General features: G+C 46.7%; 1 protein-coding gene across 1 annotated transcript in view; it reads left to right on the forward strand.

Moving 5' to 3' along the window:
• Positions 1-1,053: 1,053 nt before the first annotated feature.
• Positions 1,054-16,652, forward strand: part of KLF9 (Kruppel like factor 9) — a 28,322-nt gene continuing 12,723 nt past the window's right edge. The window contains exon 1 of the mRNA XM_043487063.1: positions 1,054-2,854. Within this exon, the coding sequence (XP_043342998.1) occupies positions 2,350-2,854 (505 nt within the window). The 5' untranslated portion in view covers positions 1,054-2,349. The remainder of the gene's footprint in view (positions 2,855-16,652) is intronic.

Genomic DNA, 16,652 nt, shown 5'->3' on the forward strand with positions numbered 1-16,652 from the left:
CATGTACCTACCTTACTATGTTGGTAGTGGTGGTGATGATATTCTTAGTTGACCAGCACCCCCTTTCTAAACTTCCCTTTCCTGTGTAGTCACCTACTGCAATATCTTTCTGTGCCATTTTAAAAGCAAAAGTCAAACTACACTAGCCTTCAAACTAGGAGGGTAAATTTGAGACCGCTCCTTTAGAGACCAGAACCTTTTCCAAACCTTAACAAAGGCTAATAGCCAGGGTGGGGTTATGGTTGGACCTCATTGCATCTGTGTCACATAAAAGCAGGTACCTCTCACACCCACTTAGGAAAGTAAATGCATTTTTAATCCTGTGGACAGTACACCTCCTGCAAGAAACATTGGCCCTAGATTCCTTTTTCAGCTATCAAGATGAATAACAACCACATCATTCTTTCAGAGAGAGATGCAAACCTAGTTAATCAGACTCTCAAGAGCCATACTAATTGTTGATCAAGTAATGCCACAATATTCAATGGCTTTGGCTGGTTCCAGTTCTTAAGAATCTGTTAAGCAAAGTTAATACTTCACAAAACCAGAGTTCAGTTCTGAAGCCCAAAGAGCTAGGAATCAGATTTATGTTTTCCATGGAGTTCTCTACCTGATAAGGTAGACAAGTCACTTCTTTGCATCTTAATGTTAGTATGTGTTAAGTGAGGGAAGGGATACATACACACCCTAACATCCCACAGGAGCTGTGGAAAGAAAATGAATTAAAAATGTTTTTGAAGTTTTAAAAGTTATACAGGGATTTTTTAGCTCCATTTATTTGAGGGAGATTAAAATAGCGTCAAAACAAAACGAAAACAGCTTACTTAGAATAAACTGCAGGAGGGAAAAAGAGGAATTAAAGACGCATCACAAAAGCAAAGATGAAGTGTTCAAAGTAAGTATAGTCAGAACAAAAACAAGCTTTAAAACAGAACTTTTGTCAGCTCTGCATTTTCGAGATGAATTAGTCATAGTTAATGCACTGGGTGGAAGAATTATTAAAAATCTACCTAAAAGTATGCTGCTTCCCAAAACGGAAGAAAACGAATTGATGCTTTCTCATTTGTGTTTATTCTTGGGCAACTTGGCCTGATAATATTTAGTTGTTTTCTTTAATTATAGACTCACTTTGCGTTTATTCATCACCCCTGCCCTCCCATACATATCTCCATTTTACTATCAGCAACACAAAGTACAAGGATATATTCAGTTTCACTACAGCTCTTCCCGTTTACAAGAGTGGAGCGCTTGTCTTCGGAACGCCCTTCTGATTGGCTAAGCCAATGTCAGTGACATCAACCAACTTACTTTTGATTGGAAGGTTGGTTGCTGGGACTGTAGCGTTTGCAGGAAGTCACTTAACTGTTTGCGAGCTGGAAAACCGAAACGGACGTTATCTTTTTGTCATAAGAAAGAACGCAGCTGAGTAGGGAAGGTGTATCCTACAACTCCGCTAGCTGGAACGTGAGCCAGGAAGCCTGGACCGCCTAAGGGATTGAGGGGACTCCCAAAGACGTCCAGCTGCTCCTTTCCAGCCTCCCGGCTGTTACCCTTTTAAATGTCAGCGTTCGAGGCTGTAGGGGTAGCACGAGGCATCGAAACGGAACAGTCGGATTGGCCGCGCGCCTCAGTTCTAGACGCACCTCTCCACCGAAAGGCCGTTCTGACTGGCAGCGGGAGAAAGTAAACAGAGTTGAATCACCCTCCCCACTGGCCAATTGGAGGGGGTTCGGATTGTGACGTGATGGGATTCTGCGAAATTGTTACTGTGCGAGAGAATGCCGGCACGGTGCGGACCGGCAAGAGCAGGGGCTCAGAAGCTGTCAGTGGACTGGGGGAAAAGTGTCTCTTAGACCTGGCGCTTCGTCTGGCGCTTGCCACCTGCGTCCAGGTGGTTGGGTGAATGTCCTGGGGCTTCGGCTCGACGGAGAGGCGGCCGAGGGCGTGTACCTCTCTGGCAGTTTCCTCTCCCAGCGCCTCGGGGGCGTTTTCGGTCGAATAAACTTGCGACCGCCACGTGTGGCACCTTTCCAAGGGAGCGAGCTCGGAGTGGCGGGCGCGCCCGTCGGCGGGGATCTCGCCCGGCTCTGGGCATCGGCGGCGGCGAGAGGAGGCAGCGCGGCGGAGACCGGGGCCGTGGATGCTGCGTGCGGAGGCGCTGCCGGTTACGTAAAGATGAGGGGCTGAGGTCGCCTCGGCGCTCCTGCGAGTCGGAAGCGCCCCGCGCCCCCGCCCCCTTGGCCACCGCGCGGCGCAGCGCTCGTAGTCCGAGGCCAGGGCACGGCGAGCCGAACCTCCGCAGCCACCGCCAAGTTTGGCCGCGCCGCCGGGGCTGCTGCCGCCCGCACCATGTCCGCGGCCGCCTACATGGACTTCGTGGCTGCCCAGTGTCTGGTTTCCATTTCGAACCGCGCTGCGGTGCCGGAGCATGGGGGCGCTCCCGACGCCGAGCGGCTGCGACTACCTGAGCGCGAGGTGACCAAGGAACATGGTGACCCGGGGGATACCTGGAAGGATTACTGCACGCTGGTCACCATCGCCAAGAGCTTGTTGGACCTGAACAAATACCGACCCATCCAGACCCCCTCGGTGTGCAGCGACAGCCTGGAGAGCCCGGATGAGGACATGGGATCCGACAGCGACGTGACCACCGAATCTGGGTCGAGTCCTTCCCACAGCCCGGAGGAGAGACAGGATCCTGGCAGCGCGCCCAGCCCGCTCTCCCTCCTCCACCCTGGAGTGGCTGCGAAGGGGAAACACGCCTCCGAAAAGAGGCACAAGTGCCCCTACAGTGGCTGTGGGAAAGTCTATGGAAAATCCTCCCATCTCAAAGCCCATTACAGAGTGCATACAGGTTAGCGGCGGCGTCTCCCTCTCCCACCCAACTCTGGGGTTAGTTAACCTTTGGCCAGGCAGTGTTCCTGGGTGTTAAGGACTCCATATTCGGCCGAAAGGGTGCAAAATTTTGGATGAGGTGCTGTTTAAGTCTTTAAAATGATTGAACCTGGTAGAGACGGAGAGCTCACTCTCTTTGATCGTCCCCAGCCTCTAGAAGCCATGGAGAGCCTTAACCTGGGGGCCAGAGCGAGTGCTGAGTGCCAGCCCTTGTGCGTGGCTTCGTGGGGAGTGGTGCCGCCCCTCCCCTGTCCTGCCCCGCCCCCCCCCCCAGGACTCCCGCACCGGGCGACTATGGGGCCACCCAACCTGGGCAGACGCTGGCGGGGGCTTGGGGGGACAGAGTCAAATGGCGTATCTTTTATTTTATTCTCCTGTGGGATTGCAGCGAAGTGGCCGAAACCTGGGAAGAAGCGGCGCACTTTACATGGAACCTTTTAGGGATGACTAAGGGCTCGGTTAGCTGTATGCCTGCTACTTTTCAGGGCTTGCCAAGGTGGTTTTAAATATGGCCAAGAGTCCTCAGAGAGGTTTAAAATAACACTGCTTCGGGCAGCAAAGGAGTTTGATCAAGTGATGGTTGGTTAACTTTACGACTAGTTAGCCTTTTTAATGAGATTTCAGAGCAGATTTTTTTCCCACGTAATTTAGATCACACCTTCCACCCTGAATAGAGCACTTAGCGAGGAGGTGTGGTCCTTGCCGGAGGTCAAGGCTGATAGTGAAGGTTGGGATGTTTTGGAGGCCCCGTGGGAGGGGGTCTACCGGGGGAGAGCAAAAGGCAGGTCTGATCACTGATGCATGTGGCTGGTAAGACATCTGCAGTATAAAACAGGCTTTGGAGACTTACAGGAACATTGGTCAGTCAATTTTGTTGGTTTTGTTTAACATATTCAGAAAAAGTCGGGAAGCTTTCATGCTTGACCATGCCCTCTCACCACGTTTAGTGTCAGGGTCCTTTATCACTGCTGTTTGATAAGGAAGCACTGTGCCTGGTCCTCTCCTGAAACTCCTTTTCCATCTGTCCTATGACACCATGTTTAAGAGGAGGTTGTCAGAGTTCCTTGGAAAGTATTACCGGTTTTTGGTGTAATTGTTAGTACTTTTAAGGTGAGGTCCTGGGCCTGTGGTTTCAAAATGATCTTTGGTTGGTTTGATTTGGTTTTGCTTTTTTGAAAAAGGCTACGTAATTGCATCTCATATTTTATTTCCTTTGGAAAGTGCTTCTTGTGGAGGTGGCTGCTGGCACAGGAGTAAAGCTGAATTTCCTCCACCGTTAATGTAAAATCAGGTTCTGTTTGGGGTTGTCATCTAGGTTGCCAAAAAATAGCACATTTTACAGTTTGTATCTTCTTGTGCCTGACTTGGGGGATGTGACCTTTAGCATGGCTCCCGGGGTGAAGTAGGGGTGTACTAACCAGGGGGTGTTACTCACCGACAGCTGTTGGGCGGGCCTGGCTGTGTCAGCCATGTTCCCGGAGTTCAGTTCACAGGGACACCCTCTGCCACCTTGAGCAAAGGCACTTTCTCCTTCAAGGAGCTGCCCAGTCCTGCAGCTGAGGAGGCCTGCAGAGCTTCTTTGCGAGCTCCCTGAGTCTGCCCAACTCAGAAAGGCATTCAGGACCATTCCGTTGAGTGATTTCTCTCAGGCATTTACAGAAATGGCTGCTTGTGTGTGCGTGCATGCGTGCTGCTCTTTAATACTCCATGAGGCAGGTCAGCTCAGAAGAACCTTTTACACAGCCCAGAGTGGAAAACGAAGTGAGATGTTAATCCCATTTTAAATGCTACAGTCGGTCCTTTGAAACTAGTGATGTGGTAATTGCAGTTGTCTTATTTAAGTCTGGGGGCTCTGTGATAATACTAGGACATGGTCAGACAAAAACCACTGCCTCTGTAAAGACCGTCAGAAGCGTACTCCTGCTGGAGAAGGCATTCTTTCTCCTGTGCAAAGGCTACTCTAAATAAAAGACTGGTAGGAGGTCTCATGCATTTGGAAGTTTCTGATTCAGCTTCCAGTTAGATTATTTTTGGTGTGGGGTAGCAGCTTCTTGATTTTTTAAATTATTGGCTGGTATTAAACCCAGAAGATGGCTAGGAAATAGCAACTGGCGTGTCTGTATTTTGTGGAGACTTTAAAAACTAAAATTCCAGCCACACCCCCTGCTCTGTGTGGCCGGACCAGAATCCCTCCTGCTGCTGGCTCTCCTCCTCCTGAGCCCCGCAAAACTGCCACTTGTGCAGAACCTGTGGCTTTAAAAGCTGAGCCACTTAAGCAAAATTGTGGTTTAGTTCGGTGCAGTTCCTTCTAGAATCCCCGAAGAGAGAAGATCCTTTTGAGGTGGACCGAGCTGCATTCTGATTTGTCCTACCCTTTCTGAGTTGTGAGGCCTTAACCTAGTTCCTTGCATTCAGAGTTTGTAAACTGGAGGTCTGCTGCTCAATTTGCTTTGCAAAATTTTTGGTTTGGTCAGCGCAGGGTTTATAAACATTTCGTTACTAACGTGGAAAAATAAGGATTTCCGCACAAATCCAGATTTCTGGCTTCTCTGAAAAAATCAAACAATCTGGCAATATGGGGCCTGAATTCCTGCCCAGCAGCAATTGGCTTGAACTGACCATTCTTTGTAAGGGGCATGTCCTTTATTTTAATCATTTACATGGTCTCTGTTGGCATTTAAGTTTTCAATCTCTTCTCTGTTTGAGCCTCAGTTTCTTAATCCCAAGATACGATACTATCTCTGAACTTAGGTTTTTGTGTAAAGATAATAGTTTGTGTGTGATAGGCAGAGCTTAAAATCAGCAAACATAGGAGAAACTTACTTTTAAGTAGTACTGTACTTTATGTTTTTTTCTAATACTTTGTTCAGTTTGTTTTTCTTTACCCTCTAGATCAGATATCTTCTCATCTGATATACCTCTAAAGTTTAAGCAGTAAATCCATGTTAATCTGAAAAAAAGTAAAACAAATATGAACTTTTCTATCTCCAGACTCTTAGGAGAGTGTTATTGTTTTGAATAAGTATTAGACCCACTGGAGTACGTACTTTGCCTGAAAACATATTGGGCTTATTATTTGAAAATGCAACCAACTTTTATCTTGGCACACCCCACATCCACACCAACACGCTCCCCCCGCCTCGGAGCATACACCCCAAATTGGGCCTCCACAAGCCCTCACCCACACCCACTGATTCCCCAACTCTCTCCCACGTGCCCTCAATCTCTCTGTAAGCACACACAAAAAAAGAGTATCCCAAGTTCCCTGACTTTGTGGTCACCCTGCACACACACCCACACCCATGGGAGTAACTTTTGGAGAAGTAAACAACTACATCCAAATTCCAGCTCAGAAGTCATCAGAACCAGCTGATACAGAGTCATCCTAGGGTTGACATTCCAATGATAGACACCCTAAGCCTTATTTCCATGCCAGGTGCAATTTTACTATCATTTTGGAGGGACTTAAATCAACTGTCCCCAAGTGGTGACAGTAGGTTGAGCCTAAGGGCACTGGTTACAGGATTCTGAGAACCAGAAAGCCCTAAATCCCAGTTATCACACCCCACTTCTGTAGAAAAAGAATTTTAATAATTTTTTCAATAGGGCAGAAGGGACATTCATTAAAAACAAGGAGAGATAAGAGCTGCAAAGGGCTCAACAGTGGCTGCTCCTGTTTCTCTTTATCCTGTTTGAACATTTCCCTGGGCTACTTAGAATATGTGGTGGAGGGGACCTGGGGAGTTCCCATCCTGGAAGTTATCATCCAAACAGGAAATAATAGCTGAGACTTCTTTTACATTTTAAGATCCAGTTTTTGCCCTATGGGGGCAATTTTTTGGCTTCTCTAGGAATGTCCATCACTGGCTAGCTTTCACTCGGGTCTATTTCCTTCCCTAAGACTAAAGTTTTAAAATTTTGGTCATATAAAATGAGCCAGGCCTGCTCTGTGCCTCATGAACTCTTCTTCCTTAATTGCTCCAAAAAGCTTTGGAGTCAATTTTTTGGTTCAGGAGACTCTAGTACCATCAGAGGTATGAGAAGGACCCACTTCTGTCACCCAGACAGCAGGGGTTTGGGGACAGGGCAGGGTCTTGAAGTGGCCTCTAGGCAGTCCATAAATTAACCCCTGCTCAGTAATGGCAACCCACTCCAGTATTCTTGCCTGGAAGATCCCATGGACGGAGGAGCCTGGTAGGCTACAGTCCGTGGGGTTGCAAAGAGTCGGACACGACTGAGCAACTTCACTTTTCAGTCTTTTCCACTTACTCTTCTCTAGTAGAAGGGAGGCCTTGTGCCTTGATCCTTAAGGAAACATTCTCTCTCCCCTGTTCTTCTGTTCATAAGGCTCCCCAAAGTGATGTAGAATAGTGTTTCATAGCCTGACATGCTTCATTAAGTGTAACTAGACTTAATATGGTGGTGGTTTAGTTGCTTAGTTGTGTCTGACTCTTGCAACCCCCGTGGACTGTATCCTGCCAGGCTCCTCTGTCCATGGGATTCTCCAAGCAAGAATACTGGAGTGGGCTGCCATTTCGTTCTCCAGAGGATCTTCCTGGCCCAGGAATCAAACCTAGGTCTCCTGCACTACAGACAGATTCATACTTAATATATGTCAGTGTAAATATACACTTAAATCTGAGTGGAATCTGCAGAGATAATTGTTTCCCTACCCTTTATTCCCACTTTGTCTCCCCTAAGGAGATTAGCCCTTTTCCCCCCCATAACTGCCCTCCCCCATGACGTTTTGATACTGTAGAGCTGTTTATGTACTGTGCCCCTTTTGAAGGCTAGAAACATTGGAAGAGCTAAAACTTTTCCCACCTGCCCAAGATCCAATTTTTGCCCTATGGGGGCAATTTTAGCCCCATTTCCACCCCCAGTGAGACTGTCCAGACACAAGCTCATGTATCCTGTCAGGAAGAAATGAGAGCAAAGGACGGCAAATGGGCTCTAGCTGTGGAGGATGATAGGATTCTAAGGACTACAAGGATGTCCTGTTGGGTTTGCTTCTGAGTTTCAGGCAAACTAGAAACTCCCCTGATTCCAAGGAAAGATGGCCCACAGCTGCTTGAGTCCCAGCTCACTGTTGGAATCTCATCCCGGGGGCTAAAACCTGTGAGGGGACCTGAGAGTTCTTTATTCCTGGTCCCTGAGATAGGAAGGACCAGTTGCTTCTTCCTCACTGCCCTCCATCCTTCATCACCCTCCATGTAGCTGACCTAAGAAGACAGAGTGGAGTTGCCTTAGGAGAGCTGCTGTTGCTGGCAGGATTACTGTGTTACAACAGAAAATACAAGAGGAGTAGCATTACAGAGTAAAACCATTGTCTCCTGTGATTGTCCTCTCAAATCTTCTGTGAGTGGTGAGGAGAGGGGACGCACGTGGGGCCTCAGTCAGCGAGGGAGGTACCAGAGTACATTTCGCTCTGTTTTGATGGTAACACCTCATTACCTTCAGCAAAGATGTAACCTGAGGAAAATGAGTTCTTAGGACACTGAACGTAAGGGTCAGATTTACATTCCTGGCCCAATTGTTGATGTTTATCCCAAGAACTAGTCATTCTGCAACGTCTGTGGGAAATTCCCAGATTGAACTTCCCAGGGAGAAACATCATATGACATATTGGGAAAGTGGCTGACAATGGTCTTCCTTAATACGCTCATTGAGAAAAAAAAGTGGGCGGGTAATTTCCCAGTATTCAATCCTTCAGGAGCCCCTAAAACAACCTGATGTTGTACCCTGGTTTAAGTCGGATTTCTTGACCATCATTTTGATTTCTGCATGCCTTATGATCATGAGCATTCTTGATTCTTTTTTTTTTTTTTTTAGCTAGCTTTGCCATTTTTGTTAGTCTCGGCTACCAAAAATTTTTTCCTGTTTTTTTTTTTTTTTTTTCCCTTTCTTCCCTTTGGCTGCTCTCAGGCTTGGAGAAAAAGCTTGCAGCATTCCAGGCCTCTGCTGCTTGAATCCTCCCCCACATCCGACCCTCCCACCTTTTCCTAATGTTTCTCCAGCAAGCCCAGCGCCCACTGAAGAACGTAAATTAGTGCCTAGTAATTGGTACAAAGGCACTTTCTGTTTCTATGCAACAGACGCAAAAAGGAGGGGCAAAGGGAAGGATAAAACCTCACAGATGGTTAAAAAGGGAAAGAAATGGTATCCTCTGCAGTGGTCTTTGAGCAGTCCTGTCTCTCGCTCCGCCTTACTTTTTGTTAGGAAGTTAGTAACAGGCCTAAGCCCAACTCAGGGCCCTTGGTGGCAGTTGTTAGTACCAAAAGAATAGAATTTGGAGGTTGGAAGTGACCTTGAGAGGTCATCGCATCCATCATCTTGTCTGTAAAAAAGTACACTTTTTTACACTTTCAGATGGACAGTGATCGTTCCGTAGAGGCACTGGGGGGCTATGGAGGGTTTGGAAAAACAGCACCAAGGTTCAAAGGCTGGCTTAGCAGGCACCTGGAGCCTCAGCTTGCTCAGCAACACAGTGAGGGCACCAGGCCCTCTGAAGGTGAAGTTCTCCAGGCCAGAGCTTAGCCAAAAGGAGATCTTCCTTCACTGAATTCTTGGCAGTTCTTAGACTTGATTCCTTTCCCCCAGGGTCTCCTGAAGATTTCAATCTGCTTAAATCTGGTAAACTTAAAACACACACACACACACACAAAACCCTGGATTTAAAGAGCGGCTTTGCATTAACCAGATTAACAATGGAGTGAAAGGGCAGAGGTGGAGTCAGCCCGAGGGACCTCTCCCCTTTTATTATGGGAGCAGCACTCTGAAACAGCCCAAGGCCAGCGCCTGTGAGATTTCCTACTCCTCCCTTCCTGGAGTCCTCCTGAAACCTTAATACCTTTTTGGTGCATTAAGGCCAAGAGTAAACATTTGTCTTATCCTAGCCTCTAGCAGCACCCTCAGCAAATAATAGAACTAACGTTATCATTCTTTGAGAATGCCTTTCCCACTAAGGGAGTGAGATGCATCTATTTTTTATGCATGGGATCTTCCATGGCATCTTTCCATTTATGATTAAAGCCCATGCTTATGATGGTGCACCTGTAGGCTTCCCTTGTAATATCAGCCTTTGTAGTTCGGACGTGAGAATTGAACATCTGGATCTGAAATCTAGAGGTTCTGGAGCTGCAGAAACTAGTAAATTCACCATCCTAAATCCAGGACCACTGGGCATTTGAATTTTTTTTTTTTTAGCTGAAATTGATCGAAAATTCGAACAGCAGAATGGAATTCATCCCTGATTGCGTACCCCCTCTTTTTTTTAATTGAGGACTTTATTTAAATTAAAGAGATGGGAGCTTAAGCCATACAAAATTAATGACAAGGATTTGAAAGGCAGGCAGCAGTATTTTGTATTAAACGAAGTATGAACATTTTTCCAAGGTGAGTCTCTATTGTTTTGGAAGTGAGTCCCTCCCAGAGGACCTGACTTGAACCAAAGTGGGGACCAGTGAGGTAGGCAATAGACAGAAGCCCAGAAATTCTGCTTGAGAATTACAGATATTTCAGAACTGGAAGGAATCCTTTAGATCCTCTTTTTTCAAAGACACAGAAATGGGGCTAGGTTTCACCCTCTCTCCCTTCCACAGAGCCAGCTTTGATGGGACAGTGGCAGTCAGAAAAGCAGAGTAAGGCCTATGAAGAGGAAACCAGCCCACCCTTAGGAACTTGAACATGAGGGGTCTCCAGAGAGGTCTTTACCTTCAGCAAAAAGGCAGTAAGTAGGTAGAGCCAGTAGAACATGGGCTTTGGGGGTCCCTCACACACCTGTGTTTGAATCGTGCCTATGCCACTTTCTAATTGTGAGAACTCTCTGAGCCTCAGTTTTCCCATCTGTAAAATGGGAATTCAGTAATTACATCCCTAAGGAGTTTTTATAAGACTTAATTCAGTTGAGGTATTTAATGCACTTAGGACAGTGTCTCCATATAGTATTACACTTAAAAATAATTTTCATGTGTTGCCCAGAAGCCCTTACAGTTCCCAGAATTTTTGTTTACAGTTCCACATTAATCCAGCAGCTTATTCATTTAAATAATACTTACTATTGAGTACTCTTACATGCAAAGAATGGTGCTAGATGTCAAAAGCAGGCACTGTGAATGTTGTGAGTAATAATAATAATAGTAATAATTATAAATTATTAATATTAGTAGTAATGCTATTAATAGTAATAATGATAACATCCAGCATATATTACACGCCAAGTTCCAAGCCAAATGGTTTACACACATTGTCACATTTCTACTCCCAGAAGGCCTGTGAGATAGGGTGGTACCCGCTCCGGTATTCTCGCCTGGAGAATTCCAGGGACAGAGGAGCCTGGTGGGCTACAGTTCATGGGGTCACAAAGACTTGGACACTACTGAGCAACTAACACTTTTGTCATTTTATAGAAGCAAACTGGAGATAGTAAACTTAGTCCAAAGTTACTCTTAAGTTTTCCTTGGATATTTCTAGGTGTTTGGAGTTGTGCCATGATGGCTGTTGACAAGGACCCCTTGGGTTTTTGCCAGTGGGAAGAGACCCTGTGTTTTGCGTGGCTCTCTTGGATTTGGCCACAAAGCACCGTTGTCTCTACTCTTGGGTTCTAGCTCTGGCTTGTGGTTGGTTTTTATGAAGCTTGGTGAGAGATACCTGCAGAAATCATGGAGCTGGCCAAACCTATCCTATATTTTCCAATAGCTATCCAGAACCTGCATCCTTCCAATTGAAAAAGACCCCAGTTCTGAGCCCACAGCTGATTTAATCAAGCTTCTTGGTTGGAAGGGAAGAACCCAAACTTGGACTGGCTTAGTAAAAATGAGAACTTTATTGGTTTCCATTACCAACTCCTTTGGGGGTAGCGCTAGTGTCAGCATCTCTGGACACAGGTGATCAGCGTCTGCCCCTCTCCCTGGCCCAGCCTTGCTCTCCTCTGCTTTGGCTTTGCTTACAGGCAGGCTGTCTCTGAATGGTGGCAAGATGGCTCCCAGCAGTTCAGTCTCCCTTCCTGCCAATTCAGCAAGCCCAGTGGAAAGACAGCTCCCCTTTCCTAATGATTCCAGCAAAAGTCCCTGGCTTCAAGCTGCATAACCGAGTTAGAACTTTGTGCCTGTCCATGAACTTAGTCACTGTGGCACAGCTGGGTCACATCCAGCCTCTGGGCCTGGCGTGTGGGGTTGCCTACCTGGAATTACGTAAACTCAGAGTGAGGAAGGGGTGGTTTCCAAAAGGAAATGCTAGGTGTGCTGTTCACTACCCCCAAAGAGGCAATAGGTGCCAGACAGGCAGCACCAACAGCTCTCCACTCTGTCCACCCATTTGTAACTACAGACAGGGTATTCCAAAAAGCAGAGTTTGACAAAATGAGAGACAGTAGTATGACATTTTCCCCCCATATTTTTCTCCTCTTTGAAGAGAAAGAGCCCTGAACTCTGGAGTTCAACCTGTAAGATCGCTACCAGGGCATATGCTAAGTGGTCTTTGTAGAAGACAGATTATTTCAACATGTATTTCTCGTGGTCAGGCTCAGCCCCATAGGCCCTCCTCAGTGGATGTTCTAGAAGCCAGAACCCAGAGACTCACATGGGATACGTGTAGCCGCAGCAATGTGATCAGCAGCGCCGTTCACTTGGTCTCAATTCCAGGCGTCTATTTTAATGCCCAGAGGAATGAATTATGTTTGCCTGAATGTTTGTCACCTTGTGTGTTATTAGGTAGAGACCTTGTCTATACAAAGATGAGCTATTTATATGGTGGTTCCCACTGGGATTCAGAAGTCTATTCAGTGTATGTAATGCCCAATAAGAACACCGTAATAAATCATAAGAGGCAAAAATTAGACCTTAAAAATAACTTACAAAAACACATAAAAATGACTTAAACCCCTACGCTGCCATAATTCTACAGTAGTTTTGTACCATTGCTGTTTTAATGAAAATAGGCAGAATGACGAACAGCTGTTTTCCCTCTTCAGTGTTGCAAATCACCCATGGCCAGCCACAAGATGCCTGTCTGCTGAGCATCACCCACTGAAGCTGGGGTTCCCAGTGTGAAAGAAACCACCAGCTGCTCCTCTGACCTGAGTCATTTCTTCTCAATGCCCTGCTTGCTCTCAAACTTCAAAGCCCTGTCCAGGAATGCCTGCCCCAGGAGGGCTGGGGGAGTCAGGAGGGGGCTATTTGGTAAGAGCTGGACAGCTCAACCCTGTCGTTCTTCTTGGTCTTTGGTGACAAACACCAGACTGTATGAATTAGTGGCTCACTCTGTTGAAGCTGGAAAAACTATTTGATGGTGGCACATGTGGCATGCATGAGTGGGATCTGTGGTCATTGCAGCCTCACTCTCATGCCAGCAGTATACAGAGGTTGAGCCCGGAGAGAAACAGCTGGAAATCTGGTGCTGTAGCAGCATCACTGATAGTCACCGTGGGTCACTGCGAGCGCCGTGACCTGGGAGGCCGGAGGAGGAAGCCTTCACTTACCAGACAGCAGTCTCCTGTGTTTCCTGGTGTTACCCATTGTCTTTTGAGCCAATGGCTTCAGCCCTCTGGGTAGCCCTTGCCCCCAGACTGGAAGCTGTAGGCGCGACATAAAATTTTACCTAAAGGCACACATGGAGAGGTTTCCCTTGCGTTTGCAAAGGATGCCAGAAATCTTGGTGGCCCTCAGAAAGCAGCTATGTCCTTGGGCAAGAATCCCCCAGTCACGAGCGTGGGAAGCACAAAAAGGGAAGTATTCATAACCAGAGCTGAGTTCTCTGGAGCCCCGCTCCCTTCCCCACTGTTTCTGCTGTTGGGTGGGCAAACTTTCTTTTGGTAATTTGGAGTCTCCCACTCTACTCTTTGTTAAGTTTTATTCTCTTTTGGGTATGTGCTCACAAAATCAGAGTTCTCGCTCCCTTTCCTTTTGCCTTTCTTTCTCTTGGGAGTGACTTCTTTGGTGGGCAAGAGCCTTGTCTCTTCTGGCATCATGGGAGGGCTGTCCACATGGCGTGACCTCCTCTGACTTCCGGTCTCCCCCAGGGTGGCATGCCCCAGCTCGGGTCGCATTCCTCGCGGGCGGGTGTCCTCTGCTGAGGTGGGCCTCTGCATAGTGTTTCCTCTCACCCGTGCCTTGTCCTCCCCTGGCGTCCTCCCCAGTGCTTGGACTTAGACTTGGGAACACACAGTCTCTTCCCCGACCCGACATTTGAAGGGGTGGAAACTCAGGCAGGCCCTTGAGACCCTTTTCTCAGCGTGGCTGCCCAACTCCTTAGGCGCCCCGATGAGTGTCGGGGGCTTCCCTAGAGGGGCTCGGACAGGCTCCGGGCAGGCAGCGGGCCACTACTCTGAGAACGCGCAAGCCTGTTTCTAACAGGAGAGTCCAGAATGCCTGCCCTCCTCAGAGACCTCTGCGTCTGTTCCCTAAACACAGCCCCTCTGATTTCTCTCTCTCTGCAGCTCAGTCAGGTCTTGCTAGGAAGCTTTGGAAAATTAAGGGAACTTAAGGGTTTCAGCGTCTGCTTTACATTTTTCAAACTCTATTTTGAAACCTCAAGCTCAGCAGCAGCTTACTTGTTTTAACTGTCTCTCTCTCCCTGAGGCAGTGCCTCTTGAAAGGAGGGCCTGGGAGTAGGGGAATTAGAAAGACACGGAAGAGGCGCGCTCTGCGTTTAGTTAAGGCCTGTGTTCTTCTTTCACCTCTAATCTTGTTCTGTGCTCAAAACAGAAAAAGGGATTTGAAAACTGGTTCTAATCTAACGGTGTCCTTGGTCGAGTCACTGGCCCTCTGAGTTGGCTTCACGTGCAAAGATACAAAGAATCGCTGTTCTCAGCTTAGTTTTGCCGTCAAGCTTACACATCCTTTTCAGTTACATATCCTTATCAGTTCCTGATACGTAATTGTTATTTATTTATTATTATTTTTTTCCCACAAAAACTGTGCAAAGGCAGCACATCACAGTCTGGGATGTGAGGAAGAATGCACTTGTGGGAATTGACTAATCTGGGCCTAGACCTAGCTGTGTGGACGTGGGACAATCACTGCACCTCTCTGCCATTTCAGAGTTGCTGAGCCAGGGCCAGGTAGCGTTGACATGAAGACATAATGACATATCTCTTGCTGGTTTGAGCACCTAAAGAGTCAAGACCCTAGTCTGTCATCTTCATTTCTGAGGTCCTGGCACACGCGCCCTCGCATGAGTCAGTTGAGGTTAGGGATGTGCAAGCAGTGTTCAGACAGGCTGACTTGCTTCCGTACACCTAGACACCAGCTTCCAGTGAGGAAGTATGCGTGACAGATGTTACAGACGCCCACTTCCCAGTTCAGAACCCCAAATCTGGGGACAGGCTGCTCTCCACAGATAAACACAGGGACCAGGAAGTAAAATCTCACATCCAGACTGTATCATAACTCTTTTGTATCAACAAATGAAATGTAAAAGGAAACCAAATCACAAGAAGGATTCAGACAGAGAGAGGCCAGGAGCAAACCTTAATGTGATGGGATGGCATTCAAGCAGGATTATCCTTCTAATGCTATCAAGAATTTTTATTTTTCAGGACATCTACCTGTGGAGATAGTAGCAATATTTTTGGCAAACACGAGTCTCATAATTTCTTGATTTTTGAGTTTGGTACTAATTGGAATGATTTATGCAGGAAACTGTAGAATTGGCTATATCCAGACAATGTACACCTCTTCTTAAGTGTATGGGCGTGTCAGCACTTGAGGAATAGAAATGAAAAGCAGTAAAGCCTTATGTACCTCACATTGTGTACCTGCAGTTAGCATTACTCTCCTGTGGGGAATGAGGATTGATGATAGTGACAGTGAGGTGTCAATGGCCTGGGGTCAGTGCAGGGACCCGCCCCGGGCTCTGGGCTTCGGGCTTCCTGTCTTTGCCCGTCTGTCTCCCCCTGCTTCCTAAGGAGCCTATTTCTTGGTGGGGCAGGCCTACCGTCACTGCCTGTGTCAGTGTCTGAAGGGAGAGTCCTGTCTCTCCTTGCAGGGGCCATTTTCCTTTCACGTATGAGAGGAGGAGGTGGGGGAGGGGTGAGAAAACAGAATAAAACCGTTTATTCTGAAAGTTTCTCACTTTCTAACAATTTGAGAAGGAAGCAGAACAACTCTTCACCTTTCTTCAGTTTTGGACACTTGAGTCTATTTCTCAATAAAGTGTAAATCCTCCCCTGCCCCTGGAATCTTGATCAATCTGTTGGTGGAAAAATTTGAACTCATACTCATTATTGTTATGTAAGACGCTTCTGAAAAAAAGAAAAAAAAAGACTCTTCTGACTTCTCATTATGGAAGAAACAGTACTTAAAAAAAAATAAGAAAACATAGGGGGAAATTACACCCAAAAAAAGTAGAGGTTACCCCCTCACCTGTAGATGACTATTTTTCATATTTTGTGTATATTCTTCCAAGATGTTTCCTCTCCGTAAATGTTTACACATATACACAGCAGATCATGCACTACTCTCTTGATTTAGCTGTGAATTGCTAACATCTATACAGAAACATCTGTATAGGACCTGTGTAACAGGCACATGTTATTCCTTTATGTGGAACACTGAAGTGTTCAACTAGATCTTCTTGGTTTGACATTTTTAGGTTGTTATCAAGTTTTACCTTTTATGAACAATGCTGGTATCCCTGTATATTTTCGTATTCCTCTCTTATTGTTACCACAGATAATTCCTGGACAAATGTATTACCAGAAGGTCCTGGAACAATTATAAGTTTCACCCATTCCTATTTTCTCATGCCACCATCAGTGA

Source organism: Cervus canadensis, chromosome 14 (genome assembly GCF_019320065.1).
Source record: "Cervus canadensis isolate Bull #8, Minnesota chromosome 14, ASM1932006v1, whole genome shotgun sequence".
Taxonomy (NCBI): Eukaryota; Metazoa; Chordata; class Mammalia; order Artiodactyla; family Cervidae; genus Cervus; species Cervus canadensis.